At 41.5% G+C, this 22,687-nt stretch overlaps 1 protein-coding gene across 1 annotated transcript in view; it reads right to left on the reverse strand.

Annotated features, from left to right (window-relative positions):
- Positions 1 to 22,687, reverse strand: part of plch2a (phospholipase C, eta 2a) — a 189,283-nt gene that overhangs the window by 157,938 nt on the left and 8,658 nt on the right. The window contains exon 2 of the mRNA XM_071475080.1: positions 10,815 to 11,562. Coding sequence (XP_071331181.1) covers positions 10,815 to 10,968 — 154 coding nt within the window. The 5' untranslated portion in view covers positions 10,969 to 11,562. The remainder of the gene's footprint in view (positions 1 to 10,814; positions 11,563 to 22,687) is intronic.

A 22,687-nucleotide genomic window follows, 5' to 3' on the forward strand; every position in this document is an offset into this window, starting at 1 on the left:
AGACCAGACCACCTCATTTCAGTTCGGCCTTCGTGGTCTACGCAGTCTTTGGAGGCCACAACTTTGCAGACTGTGTCCTCTGAAGAATGCGGATCCTAAATTGCAACACAGCTTTTATGTGTGTCCGCATATGGGTCCTGCAATCATTGGGTCCTGACACAGCCCTGGCCAAGCTTTTCATCATTACAGAGGGGAGGATGTATGGCTTCGGAAAAATACCTGTGAAGATACAATCCACAGCTGGAAATGAAATCTAAGAAAATAAAATAAATGAGTTTTCTCCCAGGGTTTTCATAAATGCTCTGTGACGGAAACACAGAGTAACTTAGGCCAGAAAGTTTCCTTAACAGTATTATAGTTCCTGTAAAGAGCACTGAGCTTTATACTGCTTCATCTTTGACTGTATTCAATTCTAGGGCATTTTTAGGAGAATACTAACACTAAATGAACAAGATTAAATGTTTTCTTTAGCCAAAGAACATGTGTCAAGAGGCCACTGATCACTCACTGCTGTAAAGGTTAACTGAGACACTGCATTGCTCTTGGTAACGTCACTATCAAGATTTAAACTAAGTGAAAGTGATACCATAATAGTGAGGACATGCTCCCTCATCCACAGTGTTTCAGAGAAAATACAGCCAACATCATTATCAGTTTTTTTTTTAACTTCCAAATATTAGTATCTGCCTCAGACATCCACTATCTGTTGGACCGTACTGGTCTCACAGTACGGTCCAACAGACCCTGATCACTTGCAGAAGTAAAGTAAGATTCGATCTTTAAAGGTCAGAATAAGAATTAAAAGGTCAATATCAATAAAGACCCATGAGAGTATCAATAAACAGATTATGAGGTGAAGGGTAGGCTTGGGAGATATCCAAAATTTATTATCTTGATATAGTCCAGCCCAAATAATGCAATATACGATATCATCACGGTGGTGGGTGGGTGGGGTTATTGATATAAAATTATTATAGTATTTTATCTTTCAGGTATAAATGATGCTGGCACTAAACAGCAAGAAAAAAAGACAGACGTTTTTTGGCGGGAAACGCCGATATTCAATGTTGTCAAATACTGGCCAAGGTCAAGTGAAAGCTGTCCACACCTCTGCTCAATCAACTCATCTCTCATAGCTCAAGATGTGATTTGTACCGGTGAAGAAACAGAGAATTTGTTGGGGACTATTTTCAGCAGCGGATGAATCCACATTTGGCATTCTAGTGAGTATCTGGGGCAGCAGGACAATATGTGTGGTATTGAGTCAAAATAAACTACAGTGTGTGTGTGTGTGTGTGTGTGCACGGTGATGAAGGAACAGCAGTGTGGCTCACTGATGTGTTTTAATGGAGCTCCGTGGCTCAGAGGAACGAGATGCATCAGACTGTGAAACATTCAAATGTATCATATTTCTTTGGCTCCACTTTCAATTAAAGTAAGAGAAGAAAACACAGAGTGTAATTAAGAATTCCAGCTCCTCATGATTAAATCATGTTTACTGTGTTAATTAGCGGCAGAATAAGCATGAAAACAGACAGCTGTGTAAATTAGGCCTTCATCTAGTAACGTGATTACATAAATAGAAAAGACATGGTGTCTCCTCAGATCCAGTTTATGATCATCACCAACACGAACACAGTCTCTGTTTCTGCTTGTCTCCATTAGTTTGATAAATATTGCATTGAGCTTCAAACCTTGAACTTCTGTCACAAAAACTCATCTTCACCAGAATAAATCACAAATATTAAAGTCTTCTAGTGCTGTGTTGCATTTCAACATGGAGGCAGTTTGTAGATCATTGTACATCTGCAATGGGTGAATTTCTCATAGTGCCTCCAGAAAAATCAATACAGTGCATTACTTCTGTACCAGGAACACAGGGAAGAGACGCAAACAAAAACAGGGAGTGAACAGTGAGAGAGCTGGACCCTTCTCCTGCCTCATTTCTAAATCACTACCATACATACTTCAACATTCATAATAATAATAATAATAATAATAATAATAATAATAATAATAATAATGATGATGATTATTATCATTATTATTTTCTGAGCTGTAACATTTGTCAGAGCACAGAAACTGTAGACAAACCTGTCACCTGTCCAGCACAGTGCTGTTAAACCAGAAACACAGCAGCTACACTGCACTGAGCTGCAGCCCTGAAATAAGTTTTAAAAACACACAATCACCGACTGCAGTATCGCACATGGAGACTTAGAGGCTAACAGCTCGCTCTTTTTCTCCTGCATATGTGTGTCTGCCATGTGTGTTGACATCGCTGTGAACAATAAGGCTAACTCATCTGGCAGTGTAAAAGAAGTCAATCGCCATAAAAACCCACTTACATGCACTAACTTTGCTGTAAAAAGGGTTTTAGAAGGCTGGAAAATCTCCAGAGCAGCACCATGTAGTGACTGTCACATAACAAACCCACAATGCCATGCGTGCGTATGGGAGACTGGTGCTGGTTGATGCATTGTTTGGATCACAACTGCTACTTCATTAAGGTTAGGATAACAGGTTAATAAACACACTGATTTTCATTTTTCTGAATATGCAGCATCAGTATCATCATCCCCTCCTGCCATTACTCACTACAACACTGACACTATACCCTCCCACACACACACACACACACAGCAGTTTGATTGACAGACCTCCATCCACCCTGGGACTCAGCAGATGGTTTCTAATTGCGTCCGAAGGCAGCATCAGGCTGCAGATGAGGCTAAATGAGAGGGTTTGGGAATCAGGCAAACACAGCAACTGTTTTCCAGCCCACACCAAACACCTGCAGCCTGCGCTCCAGCCATCATTCCCACACATGCATTAACACACATGTCCGGATATTCTCCGGTTTGACGTCAGGAGTTTGATGTGTCCTGACGTGTCCATGTTTGTGCTGTTAGCTAGCACTAACTTGTTAGCTGAGTTGAGCAACAGCAGTTCAACATGTCAAGACAAGCTAACTCTTACACCATCTCTACAGATGAGGAGAGCACTCAGAGAACAACACACAATCACTGGAGCCACACGTGTAAAGACCTGGAGAATAACGCAGTGTGTGCATACTGTTCAGTGTGTTTCCGTTTCATCAGACGAGTGTGACACACACTGTAACTGTATTCCTCCAGTTGTGAATCCTGTGAGCTGGTTCTTTTCATCAAGCTGCTAATGTGTTATCAGGAGCCGAGTGTTATCACAGTCTCTTCTCCTTTCTGTGTGTACAGCCACTAAATGCTGCATCCACACATGGTAGGGTTGCACATCTCTCTGTGATAAACGATTCGATATGCATCTAGATACACAGGTTACGATTCGATTCAAAAACGATATCCTTTTATTACAGACCGATTCCATACGAATCGATTCCATACAGTGTAAGAACGATACGATTTGATTCTATGGTTAATATTTGTTGTAGATATTTTATATAATAAAGAAGCCAAGTCTATGAAAGTGACAGTACAATAGTTTCTTTTTAAATATGTAAAAGACTGGCACTGGCAAAAAAAAACAGAACAACAAAATCACATGTCAATGTATTTATTTTTAGACATGGACCAAAAAAAAGTCTGGCTGAATCGTTGGATGGGAACTCCAGAGGTAAAAGTAGCACAGAATAGGAACAACAAACTTTGTTCGAGCTTCCCTTCCTTCTTATAAAACCCAAAAACGGTCCACACCTTGGATTTCTGTTTCCCCGATGCGTTGGAAATCTTTCTCGGTGCATTATCACCTTCGGTCAGGCTGACGCTTTCGTTCTCCACCTCCTCCATTTTCCGTGTCGTCCCTTGTTTATCACTCATGCTAATACCAGCTAGGCAGCTACGGCGTTTCGCGGGCAGCCGCAGCTCTCGCCTTATTTTAGAGACCTGGCGCGTGTGTAATGCCGCCATGACTTGTAATGACTTGTTGAACCGAATATCCGGTCGCATCGGTTTATCGTTCACAACCCTACCACACGGCCTCGCTATTCAAGGAGCTCCTTGACCATGACGAGTGTGAGCCAGAGGATGAGGATCCAGAGGAAGAGGAAGATAACTCCACATGTCTGTGCAAAATTATACACACACATTTTCTTTCACATGTTGGCACAAGATTTTCAGTTCGGGCTCAGTGTGTGAAGACTTTAAGGTCAAAGGCAAAGAGCAGAGAATCTGATGAATCATAGGAAGCTGATTGACTCTTCACCAGCTGAGCAGGGACACGCCACACTACAGTCAACCCTCAGGGAGGTACATTAAGTAGAGGAACTGTCGTGTCTCTTTTTCCAGTGATGGGTTGATTTTTTTTTTTTTTTTTTTTTTTTTTTCAAGGGAAATATTCACGCGTCAGATGCAGGTGTGTTGGAAAGTGTCACTTCACTCTTGAGAAAACAAAATCCCTCACACTGCTCTTGCTTTTATTTTTACTTTTGACGGAACGAAACATTAGCATTATAATTGTGACGCTGAGTAAGAGCAGTGTGCTTGATCTTCTTTTCTCAGGGGGGGGGGGGATTTACTGCTGTTAGTCAAAGGCGAGCATTTCCTCTTAAATTTAGCCGGTAGTTTATCCTCGAACCATCATTTGTGGTTGCATTGCATTCTGGGTAACTGAGACAATGCTGTCAGAACAGAAAATATTACGTTGCCTCTTGAGGATTAAAACACTTGGTCTCTGCTTATGAGACAAATATCACTGTTGAGTTTGCATCATATACTCTATATGCTCCTCTTTAATCAAAAATTACTAGTGAAGACTAGTTAAGTAATGAGCTTGCTGTTAATTAAGTAATTAAGTATTAAGTATTTAAAAGTAAAATTAAAGTAATTAAATTACTAAGTCCCATATTTTACTGTTCTCCTGTGTATTTTTTTAAGTGTTGATCTCCATCAGAAGAAATATTTATGGTTTAAAGAACCAAAAACCACCTCAGTGTAGTTTTACATCTCCTCTCTCAGGCTTCTCTCTGGAGCTCTAGTGACAACAGTGATCCAATAAAAATACAGCAGATTTCAGGTTTAACACTCAGAGAAACCAAATCCTGCAAGGTTGGATGGTGGGTCCAGGTGGGCAGGGCGGTGACTGCTTTGTTGTGACATCACAAAGTTCCAGAAGTCCTGACGGCTGGTTTTAAGGCTCAGTTTCTGAATACAGGCTGTGTGCATTTCTCTGTGGACTGAGGCTTTGATACTTTCACAGTATTAATATAGAACCTAGACCTGCTTTATAATCACAAACACATGGACATCTACCTTTAGACTATATGAGACCTTTAAGTAATTAACTTGTAATTTGAGAGTGTGATTAAACTAATGTGAAAGCAGAAATGACTCAGTTGTGATTTGATATCAAAGCAAGATTTAAATATGTGGAGAAAATTCTAAGTGATGTTCACAAATTAACTCAAGAATTATTATTAGTTCAAGCTAATTTGTGAGCACAAATGAAGTAATTCAAAAATGATTTCAATAAATTTGTGTGCACAGATGAAGTCATTCAAGAACACAAATTATGATCTTGTGCGCACAAATTAAGAAATTCAAGACCATAATCAAACAGTTTAGATTACTGATGCAGCACTGCTCCTGACACCTGCCTGCTGCAGAGGCTCATAGCAGCTAGTGTGAGAGACTGTAGCCAACATGTAATCCTCAGTCCACACCTCTGGATCCACTCTCTGCTTTACTGATCTGCATCAGCCCCCATCAATTCCTATTTGAGCCAATTGTGTTTAAGACTGCAGGGAAAAAAATAACTGACCGCTCATTGACTGGCAATCGACTTAAAGCACCTGACTCAGTTTGACCCCAATAACAATTAAGGCTACAACACAACATCCCCATCAGAACCACAAACCACCACACTACAGGTGATTTATGTGTTCACTGAGACCATCAAATCTCCCCCTGCAGTAACACCCTGATTCTCCTCCCAGCACAAAGTGTAATCCTCAAATTCCTCCACACAGCGAATCAGAGGAGTACATGCCTGGAGGAATAAACACAGGCTGCAGCAGAGCACATGACCAGCCAACAGAATACAGCAGAACGTGGACTTTCCGCAGCCACACTGCATCCAGTCCAAACCAGGAGGTGTCTCTCTCAAAATATCACAACATATACAATCATGTTACAGCATGTTCATCAACACCAGTGTGTGTCATGCAGTGAGACACCAGCTCCTGTTTTCCCTCAGTGTGTGATGCTGTATATCTGCATCTTTATTCAGCTCCTGCTACTAGTTTTCAGTTTTCCCCCTGAGCTTTAATATGATGATGATATAAAGTTGGACACTGAATGAGCTTCTTTGTTTCAACTCACAGTGGATCCATTAAGCTCCGGGACGCAGAGTGAAGTCTGATGCCCTGCTAGTGACCCTTAGAGGCCGCAGAGCTCATTACACCCCACAACCTCACATCAATTTATTAAATGATTTTTCTGTATTTATTTCTGTGTTTTTATATTTATTTATTTCCATTCAGCTTTTTATGTGTTTGCTTTTTTATGTATTTAATTTAGTTCATAATTCTTTAATTGCCAAAATGTGAAAATAAATGTTGTGAAGACAAAGCTTCAGAAGTCATAATCAATAAACTTGTTTTCTGTTTCCCTTCTTTTTTATTGTTATTTTCTCTTTTTTCTTTTCTTATATTATCTGTCAGCCGGAAATCTGATTTCCTGATTTTTAATGGTTCATTTTTCAGCACTGCTCACTCTTGATCTCTTTAACTGCTGTAAATGTGTTCTGAATCATATCAAACCACCTGAGATGGAGAAAACAAAAAATGACTCACGTATATCTTTGTTATCACAGACTCCGGACCAGCAGCAGAAATGCACTACTTGAATCTAAGAACAATACGGCTCGATGTAGACCATAGAAGCTCGGACAGAAACACAGCAGTGTGTCTTTTTTTGTGGCTGGAAGTTTTATTTTGTCAGAGTGTGCGTCATATGTTGTGTCATATGTTGGTGATATTGTCAAGTGTGTCTTGAGCCCAAAAATTCAAGGTTTATATAATCTGCAGCCTCCCTGCTGCTCAATGACATTTCTGTTCTTTTCAGACACATAAAGCCACTGCAGCAGCTTTCTGTTCAGAAACACAGGCGCTGCTTCTATCCCCCCTGACCTTTGCAATAGTTTCATTATTTCTGCAGCATTCAGCTCCGCAGCATAAAAATATACATTAGCTTGATTAAGCTGCGATGCAGAATTTTGCTCTGGGAATACAGACATTTTGCCTTTTCCTTTATAAATGATAAGAGTGAATCTCACGTGCAGCCTGTCATATTCAGGCCTTACAGTTCAGATTCCCTCTTGCAGGTTATTTTGTTTTCTACCTGAGGTTTTAATGAGTGTTTTTACTGCCTCTGAGCCTGTCATCATCGAGCTCTGATTATTCTGAACACACCATCAAACAGACACAACATCATCACCACCATCACTGACAAAACTACATCAGAAAAAGAAACATGTTTGATGTTGAAATGTCAATGAAACATGTCCACATATAATCAGGATGGTTTCTGCAACCAGCAAATATAATTTAAATCTCAAAAAGCAATATTTGTTGTGTGTTTGTTGCAGTGAAATTGTATAAAATATGTTGGGTAAAGGGACGAAGACACTTCCACTGATGCAGAACATATTTTAGAGAATGTTTACAACTTGTTATGTGTAACTGTTCTACTCTCACTGCCTCTGGAACAGCAGATGAGGGTTCAAATCCCGGTTAGTGTCCCCAGACTTAGACCCCTACACAAGCCGACCTTGGAATATGGGTGAGAGAAATATAGCCATAAATAAAGCCATAATGGCTCAGACATCGCCCTGGTCCATGTCAGATGTTGTGGGACCAGGACATGCCAATGATAAGTGGGCTACTGGAACAAGACACACCAGAGAATAATGAACTGATGGAATGCTGCTATTGTCAGGATTTAGGTTCACTGGTCCAAATTGCAGACAGTTGAGCAGAGTTTGTGCAGAAAACTGGTTTATTGAATAATGCCAACACAAAAAACTAACTGAATCTGGGGAGGTGAGCCAAAACAAAATGTACAGAAGTCAAAACTCCAGCAGTCACTGAACAAATGGGAGCACAGAGACTAAATACACATTAAATATTAAATACAAGTGAAAGAAGATGTGCTTGTTTATATTTAAACTGTATTTGCTCTTGCATAAATTTGTATTTCTGCTGTTCAGGTTTTTGGTTTTTTGTGGGGTTTTTTTTTAGTTACCTTGTTCCCTTTTTTATATGCGATTATTTCTCATTCCAGTTAACTGTCATAATTGTTTCCTGAAGAGCATTCACATCATCATCGCTGCCCCTGGTCAAGCAGGTCGCAGCCTCTCAGAAACATACCTTTCATTTGACAACTGTGTTTATTAAACTGTTCTGTAAGAAAAAGAAAAAGAAAAAAAGAAAAAGAGAATTTCCCTATAGGCATAAAGACAGTATTTCTTATCTTTTTTTTATCTTTTACACAAGTGATTGAAACACAGGTGAACCACATTACAGCAGGGCAGACAATTAATAAGGGGGGAAACAAACACAAGAAAAAAGACAGGAATTGACAAAATACAACAGGAAATATCAATCAAATATAAAGTGTCCAAACATACTTCAAAAGTCCAAACACAAAGAGTCCCTCAGGGCTGATTATGACAACTATAAGAGCAGGCCCAAGGAGAGAGAGGGAATCTGAGGACTCCGTCCAGAGGAGCGCAATCCCAGGAACAGCTAAGATACTGAAAAACCCTCAAACTCTCAGGCCCCCAGTAGAGGCCCTGAGCTCCAGGATGACACACAGCACCCCCACGCAGGGATGAGAGGGAGATTTTAGTTTAAGTTCATTCCATTACCAGCCTCAGAAATCACCAATCAACAGCACCTCAGATTAGAGGCTACACGACTGCTTCACAGAGTTCAAGTAGCAGACACATCTCAACATTAACTGTCTGGAGGAGACTGTGTGAGATATATATATATATATATATATAGATATAAAACCACTCCACCTCTGCACTGCTGCAACAGACAGGAGACACCTGACAGCAGCAGGTTCTCACTGATAATCACTTCCTGAATGGTAAAATGCTTGAGCTGCAGTCAAACCCTGTCTGAGAGCTTCTTCCCCACATGACCACAGAGGACAGAGAGAAATATGCAGTGGACACACTTCAGACACCACAGTTTACAATCAGCTGCATTCAGAGTGGGAGAGCACCCTTACGACCAGAAAACTGTACCTGACGGCGTTGGGGGGCCTGGTGGCCTCGGCCGCTCTGAAACATGATGCTCAGTGAACTGAGGACAGCTTTGTTAGGACCAGAGTTCATGTTCATGTGAGAAAATGCAAATTTCCTCTCCTTATTCAAAGGAAGTCACGACTTATTCTTCGGGATTCTTTAGATTATTCCCTCTAGTCAAAAGGAAGTTAATGGTGTAGGGTGTTTTCCCCAATACATTACATTTGAATACGCACACATATGAAAAGCATCACCGTGACCCTGCTCCCCTGACCTCCAGATTGATGCAATTCACCACAAATATAACACCTCACCTCCAGAGTCAAGCACAGGCGTCTATGAATCTGTGACTCTGTGGACATAACTCATCATAACTGGTAGCCTGCTGCGCTGTATGTTCTCTACACCACTGCCACACAGATTATTAAAATGAAATAATAAACTAGATTGATGTTAAAATGTATCTCTACAACAGCTAATCCTAACCCTAACCCTATCGTTTCATTAGCATTACGTAATATATGACATTTTATCAATAATATTGATAATGAAATGACAGCCAACACTGGAAATGTAGGGGCACAGATATTAGTTAGCTTAAGGCTGAAGTTAGATACTAGCTAACATTAATTCAATTCAATTCAATTTTATTTGTATAGCGCCAAATCATAATCTACATTATCTCAAGGCTCTTTACAGGGTCAGGGCAAGACCTTACTTTGTTACAGAGAAAAACCCAACAGTTCCTACAAAGAGCAAGCGCTTGGCAACAGGGGGGAGGAAAAACTCCCTTTAACAGGAAGAAACCTCCAACAGAATCGGGCTCAGGGTGGGGGGGTCTGCTTCGACCTAACATTAGTTAGTTAAACTGTAACTTAAAGCTAAAGTTAAAACTGGCTAACATTAGCTCAACTTTAGAATCTTCCAGGCATGAAAATGGGAATTTTGATATTTACAATTACAAGTGAGATCACTGCTCTAGAGGTAAAGATTATGTGTTCTGTGTGTGAATGTACTGGACGGGTGGATGCGTGAAGTGGCTGAGATTCAATCACCTTGCAGCCTCCAGTTCATGACCTCCCTTAGGAGCAGGCAGCTCGATCCCAAATCATCATACTACAGATACTAAGTCTCGTTTTGAAGATTGACTCGTCAGTGTCAGTGGGATCAATATCAATCTCAGTCTCGTCTACGTTCAGCTCATTTCAGCATTTTAACTGTCTGGGCAAACAATGTTCTCTGCAGCCACTTGTTGCTTCTCCACTGCTGTTGTCATGTTGTGCACACTCAAACATGAACACACACACAGCACAGCCAAACTAGCCATCAAACCCAGGTGTCACAGGGGACACTTAGAAATTCTGTCACTCCTTAAAATGATTGTTAACCTTTAGGAAATCATTTGGTGCAGATTTGCAGTCAGATCAAGAAGAAATTGCAGCTTCGCCCTTCCTGTCCACAAGGCAGTAGAGAGCACAGAGAACTCAGCACAGCATGAGCCCAACACATTCACACTTCACACAGATTCACTCTTCATCAGTGAAACAAGCTCAGAGGAAAACACTTACCGACACCGATGAAGTTGGCAGACAGGAAGTGGCTGCAGGGAAGGCTGGCAGTGCTCACAAAAGAGTCGCCGTCGGTCGTCACAGTAGTCCTCGACCTCAGAGACGGGTTGGGGGAGTCAGTGACCATGGCCATTCTGGCTGCCACAGACTCCATGACTGCTGATGGATGATGGACAAGTGTAAAGTCCTGGGGTTTCAAACTGTTGTCAGATTTTCAGGATGTAGTTGCCAACCTCACACCTCAAACAGTCAGTGTCTCAGTGCCTGAAGAAACTGTGGTAATGTCCAGCAATAAAAAAAATGACCACAGGTGGAGCTCAAGAAACAACAGACCTCATTGTCAAAAATATTCCGTAAAGTCACAGGTCGTAAAACCAGGGGTGTAGGAGCAAATGCAGCCTGAGAGGTTCCTCAAACTGAAGTTCAGTGGTCAGGGAAAGCCGCAGACATCATGGGACTGGGCCGGACCAGAATTCAATGAATGACTGCGATCCAACGCTGTCAAACTGTCCAGCTTCAGTCCAGTCCAACACTCAGGAAACTCCCTGACACCTTCCAGAAAAGATGCTGAATAAGATCCTCAAATGACACGTTTGACTTGTGTCGGGAAGCTGAGGAGGTCGAAGGTCTGGTCTTCCCTCTGTGAAGAGCAGATTATGAGGACTGACGTCTGTCAGAGGCCGTCACCCAAAAAACCTCTGGTCCTCCTGGTCTGAACCATAATCACAGGCCGAGCTGGTACAGTCACCTACGGGGGGGAGAGAGACAGAGGTGGGGGGAGAGAGGGTGAGACATATGAGAGAAACATGAGAGTTCACATTGTTTATGAGGACAAACAACAAATGGCAACAAATACTACAAATGTGGAAGTTTACTCAGTCAAAAAGTTACAAAAACTCTTATGTGTGTTCGATCCATCAGGAGCCAACATGTCAATTTATGTGTGTATTTGAATTTAAAGTGTTTTTGGAGCTCAGTGATTTGTCTTTTATGGAGAAGAATGAGCACAAAACAGAAGCTGGGGCTTCATGAACAGACGTCAGGACAGTGAGTCTGCATGGAGGCAGCATCTAGTGGTCGTTAGAGGAAGTGCAGCTGAGCTCTCTGCTGTGACGGCTGCCGTCGGACTGTTTCGACTGTAGAAATCATCACCAACACAAACAAAGGACAGGATGACAGACACAGTGCAGGTGTCCACTACACCTCCACCGCTGAGTGAGTGGGTGTGTCATATTCCACGTGTAGCTTGTGCCATGAAACGTGGATTTTTAAATATGGACTGATCACCACGACACAGAAATGGACTGTAGATGCCAGTGAGAGAAATGTGGAGGCTCTGGTGGTCTGATCATGAGAGGACAGGACTCTACACATCTGTTTCAGTTCTGGTCTGGGACATTTGTTGCTGTTGGCTCTTGAAAACTGAAAATAAAAGCATAAAGTTCATAACAAGACCTTTAAAAAAAAAAACTGGACGTAGCAACTGACCTTTACCTTAAGACAATAAAGTGTGTTTGTGTGTGTGTGTTTTAACAATGCCACCCAGGGCCGGTTCGTGGTTCAGGCGACATAGGCGGCTGCCTGGAGCACAGAATGTCAGAGGAGCACTGCAGGAATGCCACTAACATTATTTTATGAATCACAATTACAGTAATTTTCTTAATCATGATTATAGTAACTACTACCAACAAAAACCGCTTTTTAATCACAATAATAAACACACTGTTCTGCCTGAACAGTAACACCAACTGACTGGTGGCAAGTGCTGGTTTGGATCAGCTGGAGAGACACTTCAGTTATTATTAGCTCAAAGTTTTCTGGTGTGCAAGGATGAAATCAGAGAACCAGAAAGGAGAAGATTCTGAGGGATATGAATCTGACTGGCAAACCTTCAGTGCTGCAGGAAGTATACAGAGCCTTTACTCAGAGTTCAGGTTATTTGACGGGGGGTTGTGTGAGGTACTTATCTGTAATCAGTGTGTTACCTGCAGTAGATTCATCTCAGCGCTGCCACTTTAGAGGAGCAGCAGGAGCTGAGTGATGAGCAGCTGAGGACGGGGTCAGCAGAAAAATGTGTTTTAGCCACTTTAAAAAATGCTCACAGCAAAAACCAATATCAGTTGAAGTGTTCGGTTTATATTGAATATTTTCACCACTTTATCTGCCGTCAAACAGCACTTTCCCTTTAAAACTACATGTTTTCAACCGTTGAACCATTGCATTCCTACACACAAGTGCACGGACACTCAGCTCTGCCTGACTCAAACAGCTGATCTGCAGAGTAAGAGAGTGAGTGTCGTAGTTGTGTTTGTGTGTAGTAATACAGCAGTGCAACGCTTCACAAACTGTAGTTTTAATTTAAATAAATAAACATTTTAACGGATATTAGTTTTTTTCTGTAGACATGTTTTAAAGAAGCTAAAACACGTTTTTGTGGCTGACCCCGTCCTCAGCAGCTCATCCCTCAGCTCCTGCTGCTGGAGCTGATCTGAATCTACTGCAGGGAACACACCGGCTGTAGAGAAGCTCCTCACACAAACCCACGTCAAATAACCACAACTGTCACTTTAAGTAAAAGTAAAAATACAGCAACTCGAAAATACTCCATTACAAGTTAAAGTCCTGAATGAAAACTGCTACTTAAGTAAAAGTACAGAAGTATTGGCGGCAAAATGTCGTAGACCCACAGGATTCCTGAAAGACTGTCAGCCTCTACCCAGAACACAGAGTAGATATTAATGCTGTAACCACCAGGGACACAATCTGAAACACACACCATGGAAACATGACCATGTAGCACGCAGCTGTTTTCAGCTCACTGTACACTGCCTACCTAGCACCACAGCGTTAGCAACTAGCTGGTGAAGATGAGAGCTGATTGAGACCAAACAAGAATAAACAAACAACATTTTAGTCTTAACGGTTTAGTCTGATTAATCGTTTCACTCAAAGGATCCAAATCAATGGAGCAGAAGCAGAGGTTTCACCTTTTTTATTCAACATGTTCTTCTTCTTAGTCAAAACCTGGCACCTACAGCACATTACCTGTAATACAACGCCATAATCCAGTTTGCTCAGAGATGTATGAATCTAATGTCTCCTCTAGCCTACAGCAGAGATGGGGGGGGGGCGCTGCTGAGATCACATTTTACTCCACACCCTCAGATGTTGGTGTCGGTTGGGTCTGAAGTTTGAAAACTCAAAACCTCTATCAGACTTCACACAGCTCGTTCTGCAGACACAAGGGCTTCATACAACATACTTTACTGTATATGTAATCAATGAAACTGAAGAAACCATCTACAAAAAGCCAATATCAGACCCATTTATCAGTTTGCACATGAAATTGCATCCTGGTTTATTGTGTCTCTCTCAGTGTGCGTGATGACCACCTCTGTTGGCTGTCAGGGGTCACTGTAGGTCATTCCCAGGCCCCCTGGGCTCACTAAAAATGTCATTTGACCTAGTTTAACCTGATGACCCTGAGCAACAAGTCCTCTGTCGCTGCATGTCAACCCTCCACTCTCTGCCCCCATGTTTCATTTGTCTTCTTTCCCCTGTCAAATAAAGGCATGAAAATGCCCCAAAAAAGTGCTGCTGTATTTGTATGTCACAGCACAAGTCAAACATATAAAATGATTCAGATTCAGATAAAAATGAAACCTGGAGAGAGCAGAGAATAAGACAGAGGATAAACTGCAGAGAGAAGCAAAAAACTATTGGATTCAAATTAAGGAATGAAAACAAATAATTAAAAAAAAATAAAAAAAAGAATTTCACATTAATCTGCTCCGGTTTAAGACACAACTTCAGTGTGTATGCGATGCAGAATGACAGTTGCCGGCATGTTCGACCACACCTCAGGCTCACTTCACCTCTCCTACCTAAACTTCCTTTGTTTACCTACCTTGCCGCCTTCCGCCACACACCCGTCACAGAAACCCGCCCGCGTGGGGATCGGATAAGCTTCAGTACAGCTCAGCTCAGCTTGAAAGACTCCTTTAAATCAGCTTTTTAAGTTGGAAGCTTTAATGTTGTGTATGTGATCCACCTCTCTGCTAAGGACTGAACACTGTGTGTGTGTGTGTGTGTGTGTGTGTGTGTGTGTGTGTGTGTGTGTGTGTGTGTGTGGTGGGGGAGTCAGTCATGGATGGCTAGACGTGGTGGGCTGGCCGGAGGACGTGTTGAGAACTGTTTTTGAAAGGTTGGCGGTCAGATTGCCTGAGCTGCAGGTCCAGGCACGTTCCTGTTACCATCACACACACATACACACTCCACCTGGACACAGGAGAAGGTGTGTGTGTGTGTGGCTACAGTTGGAATGTGAATTGGTAATTCCAACACTGACAGAAGAATTTCATCCATTCATTCAGTTTTCGGGATTATGAGATAAATATGATGCAGTAAAAACCAAAACATCTGTGGTGAAATGCACAGATTTATAGAAACAGCCATCAACAGTCGTGCCTGTATATCCCAACAGTAGCAGGTTTAAATTGATTGATTGTTAGCTAAGCAGCAACATCGATCTAAAATTTTCTAACTTTATATAGACCCAGTAATGTCAACCTCACACCACACAACTTTTCAAGCGATTTCGATGTCACCGACAAATTTCCAATGTCAAAATAAAGTTTTGCTGGAGTTGAGGCGCGATCCCGTCATCTCCATCATTTGGTGTAAGGTGATCGTCCGAGCTGTCTTAAATCAATCTTTTTTCATCTTGATGTTCCAATAAGAAGTTTTTTGTCTTGGCTGATGCAGATGGTGATGTTCAATCACGTGAACAACAAACAGGAAGCAGCAAACTGAGCTGATGGTGAAGATGGAGGCGACTCCAGGGAGGAGCAAGAGTGTGAGTGGTGTATTAATTACATGAGGGGGGCAAGGAAAATAATTTCAAAATAAAACAGGAAATAATGAATTCATGGTCCAAACACAGTCATTTTATCAATTAACAATTACAGTGTTCGGTTAATAACTTTATATAACAATAATAATAATGATATAGGATTTCAGCAACAAAGAAAACAGTTTTTCTTCCTGTAAATTTCACCAGCTGCATGATGGGAAATAATCTCAAAGGAATCTCATCTTGCAGATAGTGACCCTGCAGATCCCCAGTCTTTTTAAAATGTTATAGAGCGAAACTTAAAAACTCTGACCTATAGACTCTGTCTTTAGATGTGAGAGGATGTCAGATTTTAGTCTTTTCAAAGTCTTCTAGTGTGTGGGAGGCATCAGTATAAACCCCACACATAAATCCAACACTGTTGAAATGAGCGACGATGTGTTTAACTGGTGATGAATTCAGCTTTCATTTGTAAGAGGAGTCGTCTTTGTTTAGACCAAAGAAAGAACGAGACAGTATCACACTGTGGATGCAAAGCACGCTGCTCAGAGCGGCAGCAGAGTGCACGTGAATGTGTGATCTGACCTCTGATCACACTATGAGTAGGAGTGAACCAACCAAAGCACAGTGAGTGGATGAATGAATGAACATGTTGCTGGAAGTGACTCATTTTCTGGATGCTGGAAGTGCTTTAGCAATAGAAAAACAAAAAGATAACAGGTACAAGATTGTGTCTATAAAAGCCTCATAGTTTAAATGTGAGATAAGCATCTAGTCTGTCCACTTATCTTTGACTTGTCCTGACGTGAGCACGTGCTGACTCGTTCTCCACAAGCCACACTAGTCTGTTTGTCCAGGATTGAGATCAGGGCGTCTTTCGTGGATATTTTACTGTTGCGTGTCAACACAGTGTTGTCATTCGTCTTAGTACTGTTAAGAGCATGAACACAATGGCTGACAACATCCAAAGTTCAGCCGGTACGAGCGTGTCTGAACAGATTACCATCCATCAGGAGGCTGCTCTGTTGATTCTGTTTCTGAGTTCTTCTGATCATCTGATTGATCAGTGCTGCTGCTGCTGTTGTCATGACAGTGTCGGCCCACATGTACCTGTTTATCCCTCAACGTTCTTTTCTCTTCAATTCAAATGACCTCATTGAGTTGAATTGCAGGACAGACTAACAGCTATCAAGGACTGGATGTCAACTTAACCACAGCAAAACAGGAGAGAATTTCTGAGAAAATGAATGTGTTGTTCCTTCAGCGGCAAACGTTACGCAAGCCTCGAAAAAACTTCTTTGCCCAACACATGAACTTTAAGAGGCACATAAACGAAGTGGTCCAATACAGTTTGCTGATAAAATCAAAACTAAACCATCATTTCAACATCTGGAAAAAATTATCCATGTTTTTCTCTCCTCCTGTCTTGATTGTTGTAACTCACTCGTCACAAATCCCGAGTCACTCGCCAGTGTCTCAGCTCCAGTTGGTCCAAAGCATGACCACTAGACTGTTAACAAATACACAGGGTGGGTCATACACCACACCTGTGTTGCTGAATCTACACTGGTTACCCATAGAGTGCAGAATTGATCTTGAAATTCTTTGAATTACCTGTTAAGTGCTACATGGGCTGGGCCCACTTTATATTGTCCACTGACCACAGTGAGATCACTGAAAAGTGCCTTCTGGCTGTCCTAGACTTAAAGGTCCATCCAGTCTAAAGGTAGATGTCCATGTGTTTGTGATTATAAAGCAGGTCTAGGTTCTATATTAATACTGTGAAAGTATCGAAGCCTCAGTCCACAGAGAAATGCACACAGCCTGTATTCAGACACTGAGCCTTAAAACCAGCTGTCAGGACTTCTGCAACTTTGTGATGTCACAACAAAGCAGTCACCGCCCTCAGACACGAACCAAGCCCCGCCCACCTGGACCCACCATCCAACCTTGCAGGATTTGGTTTCTCTGAGTGTTTACCTGAAATCTGCTGTATTTTTCTTCAATCACTCAGAAAACAGTCAGCCAATCAGGAGAGAGGCTCTGAGCCTGAGAGAGGAGATGTAAAACTTCACTGAGATGGTTCTGGTTCTTAAAACCACGAGTATGTCCTCTGATGGAGATCAACACTTCAGATAAAACACTGGAAACGTGTAATATATGGAACCTTTAAGTCCAAAGGTGACTGTGACTTTGCAGTTGTGGCCCCCACCCTCTGGAACCGTCCTCCCTTAGTTATAAAAAAAAAAAAAAAAGCTGACTCAGTCGACAGTTTTAAGAAGCTGTTAAAAACTCACCTTTTTCATATGTATTCATCCTGTAATCAGTGATTGTCCTCTGTGTCACATTTATTTTCTTTTTTATTGTTTTTATATTGTTATCTCCTTTTTTTTACTTTGTACTTTTCTTAAATGTTTACACTGAACAGCACCTCGTTACCCTGGTTTAAAAAGGTACTCTATAAATAAAGTTGACTTACTTAATTACTTCAAAGGTTTCATAATCAGTTACAGTCACACAATGAATCATTTTATTTTATAAGACACTCAAGCTTGTTATCTCTGCAACAAGAGCCTCAGTCCTAACCACACAGCCTGGTGAAACAACTGTGAAATAAAATACTATGAGGCAATGTGTTACTGCATGAGTTACATTCAGTAGAACAATCTATTGTGTGTTTATGGGTTTGCATGGGAACCCAACCCACCTTTCACTTGCTGTAACTATGACGTATCTCTGAGAAGATCAGGACTTCCAATGGTTTTACACAATATTTTCATAGCACATATTCTTGCATATTTTCAGTCTAAAATGAGATATTCTCTTTATGAAAAACTCCCTTTCAACAGGAAGGAACCTCCAACAAGACCGGGCGCAGGGTGGGCAGCCGTCTGCCTCGAATGGTTGGAAACATCTGGCCTTTTAGCTGCTAAATGCTCCTGTGTTCACCAGCTGTTTGCTTCTGAGCAGGTAACGTACAGTGGCTTTATCACAATGGTCATGAAGGTGACTGAACCAACAGAAACCAAAATAAGTGGCTGAAAGACATCAAAATCAGGGCTAAAATTATGAGGGGATTGGTGATCTGACCCCCAGATTGAGACATGGACCCCCCATTTCAGGGAACACTGCTGCTCAGTCATGAAGATTAGTTGTTGTAGAGATTTGTTTAACATCAATCTAGGATTTATTTCTCTTCATGGTCTTGTGTGAGTTTGGTGGTTTCATTAGTCTTCTACTGTTTTGATATCTTTACCCTTTTTCCTTTCACAAGTTTCTTTTCAGGAGTTTTACCTGGTTGGGTAATTGAACAATATTAAAACACGTGTGCTGAAAGCCAAATAAATGCATTAGCAGTGGTGCAAAGTGATATGTACATTTACTCTGAGAACTGTACTTCAGTCATTTAAAATAATTTTGAGGTACTTGTAACTTGAGTATTTCCATGTAATGCTACTCTATACTTCCACTCTTACATTTCAGAGGGAAACTTACTTTCTACTCCACTACATTTATTTGATAGCTTTAGTTAAACAAGTAAGATACTGTAAGGACTTTTAACACTTCAGTTCACTGAAGCACGCGCCTGCTCTGTCTTTGGTTCCTTTTTACCCCAGACAAAAATTTGCCCCCCGATTGTTAATGTATAACTGACACTGTGGGTAAACTGCTGTGTAGAGCTGAGGGGAAAATAGCATCATCCAGTTTCTTGTCTCTTTGATAAAAGGGAAGAAAATGTATATGTTTAATTGATGCTGGTATTAATAATACTAAAAATAAAATTTGGTATTGGGTGTGTTGGTACCTGAAGTATCCAGTCGCCCTAAATGACATTATGTTGAACTTACTAGGGAATTTAAACTTGAGTGAGTTTTTCCTCCACATCAAAATGTTCCATCATTATTTAGCAGTAGATGTTAGTTCCACTAAAACTCCGTACTACTATAAGTGCTGTGTACAGATACGTGCACCAGCACCACATGTTGAGCCAGGCTATCATGAAAGTAAAAAAACTGTAAAGTGGAACAAAAGACTTCCTGAGAGCGGTAACATTAAACTGTAGGTTAACACCCTTTTTGTTGCAAAGTACAGCGAGTTACATACAAGCTCAAGCACGGTCATGCACTTAGCCTCCGTTTCACAACACCAACCCTGGCTACAGGGAGAGAGCGTTCACATCAAGCCCTGTGAGTGAAACACAACCACGCATGTACTGCACACCCCGCGGACAAAACACATCACAGTCAGCATCAGTCCAGTCGCCACGGCCGCCGTTAGCGCAGGACGACTCTCATGACTGAAAACTGCACGGCCACAATGACAGCTTGAATAATGTGTTAACAGTGTTGTCAGAGTGAGTCAGCCTGTCCAGCTCTCTGCAGAGTGTGTTTCAGCATGTGATTTGGACTGCTGTGTGTTGTTGTGACTACCTCATCTCTCTCTCTCTCACACACACACACACACACACACACACACACACACACACACACACACACACACACACACTGTCCTCTGCAGAACTGGCTGCTCTCCTAAGCTGCCTGTGAGTGAGAGAGTGAGAGAGAGAGGGAGACGTGTACAGACACACATACAGTGGATATACACTGTTATTATCACACCATTAAGAGCTGATTGATGTTGTCAGAGCTGCTGCTGGATATGTGTGTGTGTGTGTACAGGCTAAAGAGGCTGGTGTACATTGATCATTCTGCTTGTGGCATTTACACATGTGCACATGTAGTGTCTCTGCCGGTAGCCAGATGTTACCAACAGTCCAAAGCAAACTGACACAAAGGCTCTTTATTCCACGCTCCCCACCTGACTGCTCCCTCCACACAACACAAGCATTCCACAATAGGATCCATTGAGTGCACATACTTTCATGAAAGTGTGCAATCAGTGGCAACCAAGATAATGTACGTGACAGTTAAGTGCATGCTGCTGAAAGGAAGAAATGATGCTTAATTCCTACAGCTTCTCCATCATCTAATGAAACAATAAAACAGGCTGTTCTCTCTCATCCAGGAAATTTCCAGTGTAACTAACTGTGACTTAATATTGTAATTCATTAGACACTGTGGTAATTGAGGTTTGCCTGGTTAAATATATATATCTGATGAAATAACATATTAAATTTTCCGCATTATCTAAAGTTTAAACATAGATTTTAGTGCTCAAATTAAGGTGCTTTGTGAAAATCATATAAAAATCCAATACTGGAATAAACCAGTGCACCACATTGACTCGTAACATTTTCTATGAAGGGTCCAAAAATGATAAATCATAATAAAACATCTCCTAAAATGAGACTGTAAAAACCTGTAAAAACAAAAAATTAAAAACAAGCCAGTTTATAGAGCGACAAAGTCCACGTCAGGAGGAGGTTGGGGTGGATGGATGAATATGACCCAGGCGAGCCGTGTTCGATTCCCATGTGACAGGAGCAGTTTATGTTGTTTATATTATCCATGACCGTTCATTGTTATTATTGTAACCATGACAACCAAGGTCTGCCACAACTGCCGCCGTCGGGGATAGAGACTCTCCTGTGGGTCGTATCAGAGGGTTGAAAAAAACGACCTATGGTTGTTCAGGTTGGAGGACTGGTTGACCCTTGCGGTGACCCCCCAGCTTTTACCTCTAGCACCACCGTCAAGCCTAATTTATTTTTACAGTGAAGTGGGCTGTGAAATTCTTCATGCAAGAAATAGTTTCAGTTTTATATCTTAGACCAAAAGGAAGCTTTTATTTGAGTCAACATTTCGGTCTGATGAGTAAATGTACACCCACTGACAGCACCAACACCAGCAGCAACAGCAGCAGCACACTTTCCCAGAGGGTTGAATTGTTTTCATTCTCAGGTCTTTCCCAGGTAGGGTGCTGGGTTTCAGTGCTGTTAAATCCCCCGTGACTGAGCTGAAAGAGGCTGAAAACCAACACCCTGCTGAAAAACAAGCCCCCACAAAGGGTTAGAGCTCCGGATTTTCCCATCAAACCCCACTCGTGTTCATAGCTGCCAAGTTTGGGTGATGCAGTTGGCCAGCAGCATGTCACAGAGAGCAGTTTATGTGTGATCATCACAACAAAGTCAAGAAATCACACAAGCACACACAACACAGACAGAGTCCATGTGAAGCTGATCTAGCGAAGATCAAACAGGATGTGGAAAAGTTTTTCAGAATGAGAGCCAACACTACTGTTCTCTGTCACGAAGCCAAGCAACACGTTTTAAGGTTCTTCACTTCACCTGAGGCGAGAGAGAATGAAAAAGTGTGATAGATAAAGAGAAACAGCGGAGAACACACACTTTCAACATTTTCTCCGCATCACTGAGTGGCCTGGCAGGACTGATGCTGCTTTAAATGATGCTGCGTGTGGGAGAAGCCTGGACAGTTCAGACCGTCAGTGGGCCAGTGCTGGGAGGAGAGCACAGGGGAAGTTCTCTGAAACAGCAGCTGCACAGTCCTGTAGCTGGTGAAAGCACCTGACAGTGAACATCTGCTGTTCTTCACTGAGAACTGTAATATAACAGAAACACCACTGACCTCTGGCTTTAAGAGATGAGAGCATCACAGCCCCACAGTATGAACATGACACTCTGACCCACCAGTAATCAAGTCATTATTAGATTATTACTACATTAGTACTACATTATAACATGAGTACTCATCAGTAATTACTACACTAATACTACATTATAACATGAGTACTCATTAGTAATTACTACACTAATACTACATTACATCATGAGTACTCATCAGTGATTACTACACTAATACTACATTATTACATGAGTACTCATTAGTCATAACTACACTAATACTACATTACATCATAGGTACTCATTAGTCATTACTACATTATTAGTATATCATTACATAAGCATTCAGATGTCATTACTACATTATTACTACATTACAACTTGAGTACTCATTAGTCATTACTACATTAATACTACATTATTACATGAGTAGTCAGTGACCTTCATCCTTCATTTTGATCTCAACTACACACCAGTAAA

This window comes from Trachinotus anak, unplaced genomic scaffold, assembly GCF_046630095.1.
Source record: "Trachinotus anak isolate AG129_WGS33_773 ecotype Australia unplaced genomic scaffold, CSIRO_AGI_Tana_v1 ptg000004l, whole genome shotgun sequence".
Taxonomy (NCBI): Eukaryota; Metazoa; Chordata; class Actinopteri; order Carangiformes; family Carangidae; genus Trachinotus; species Trachinotus anak.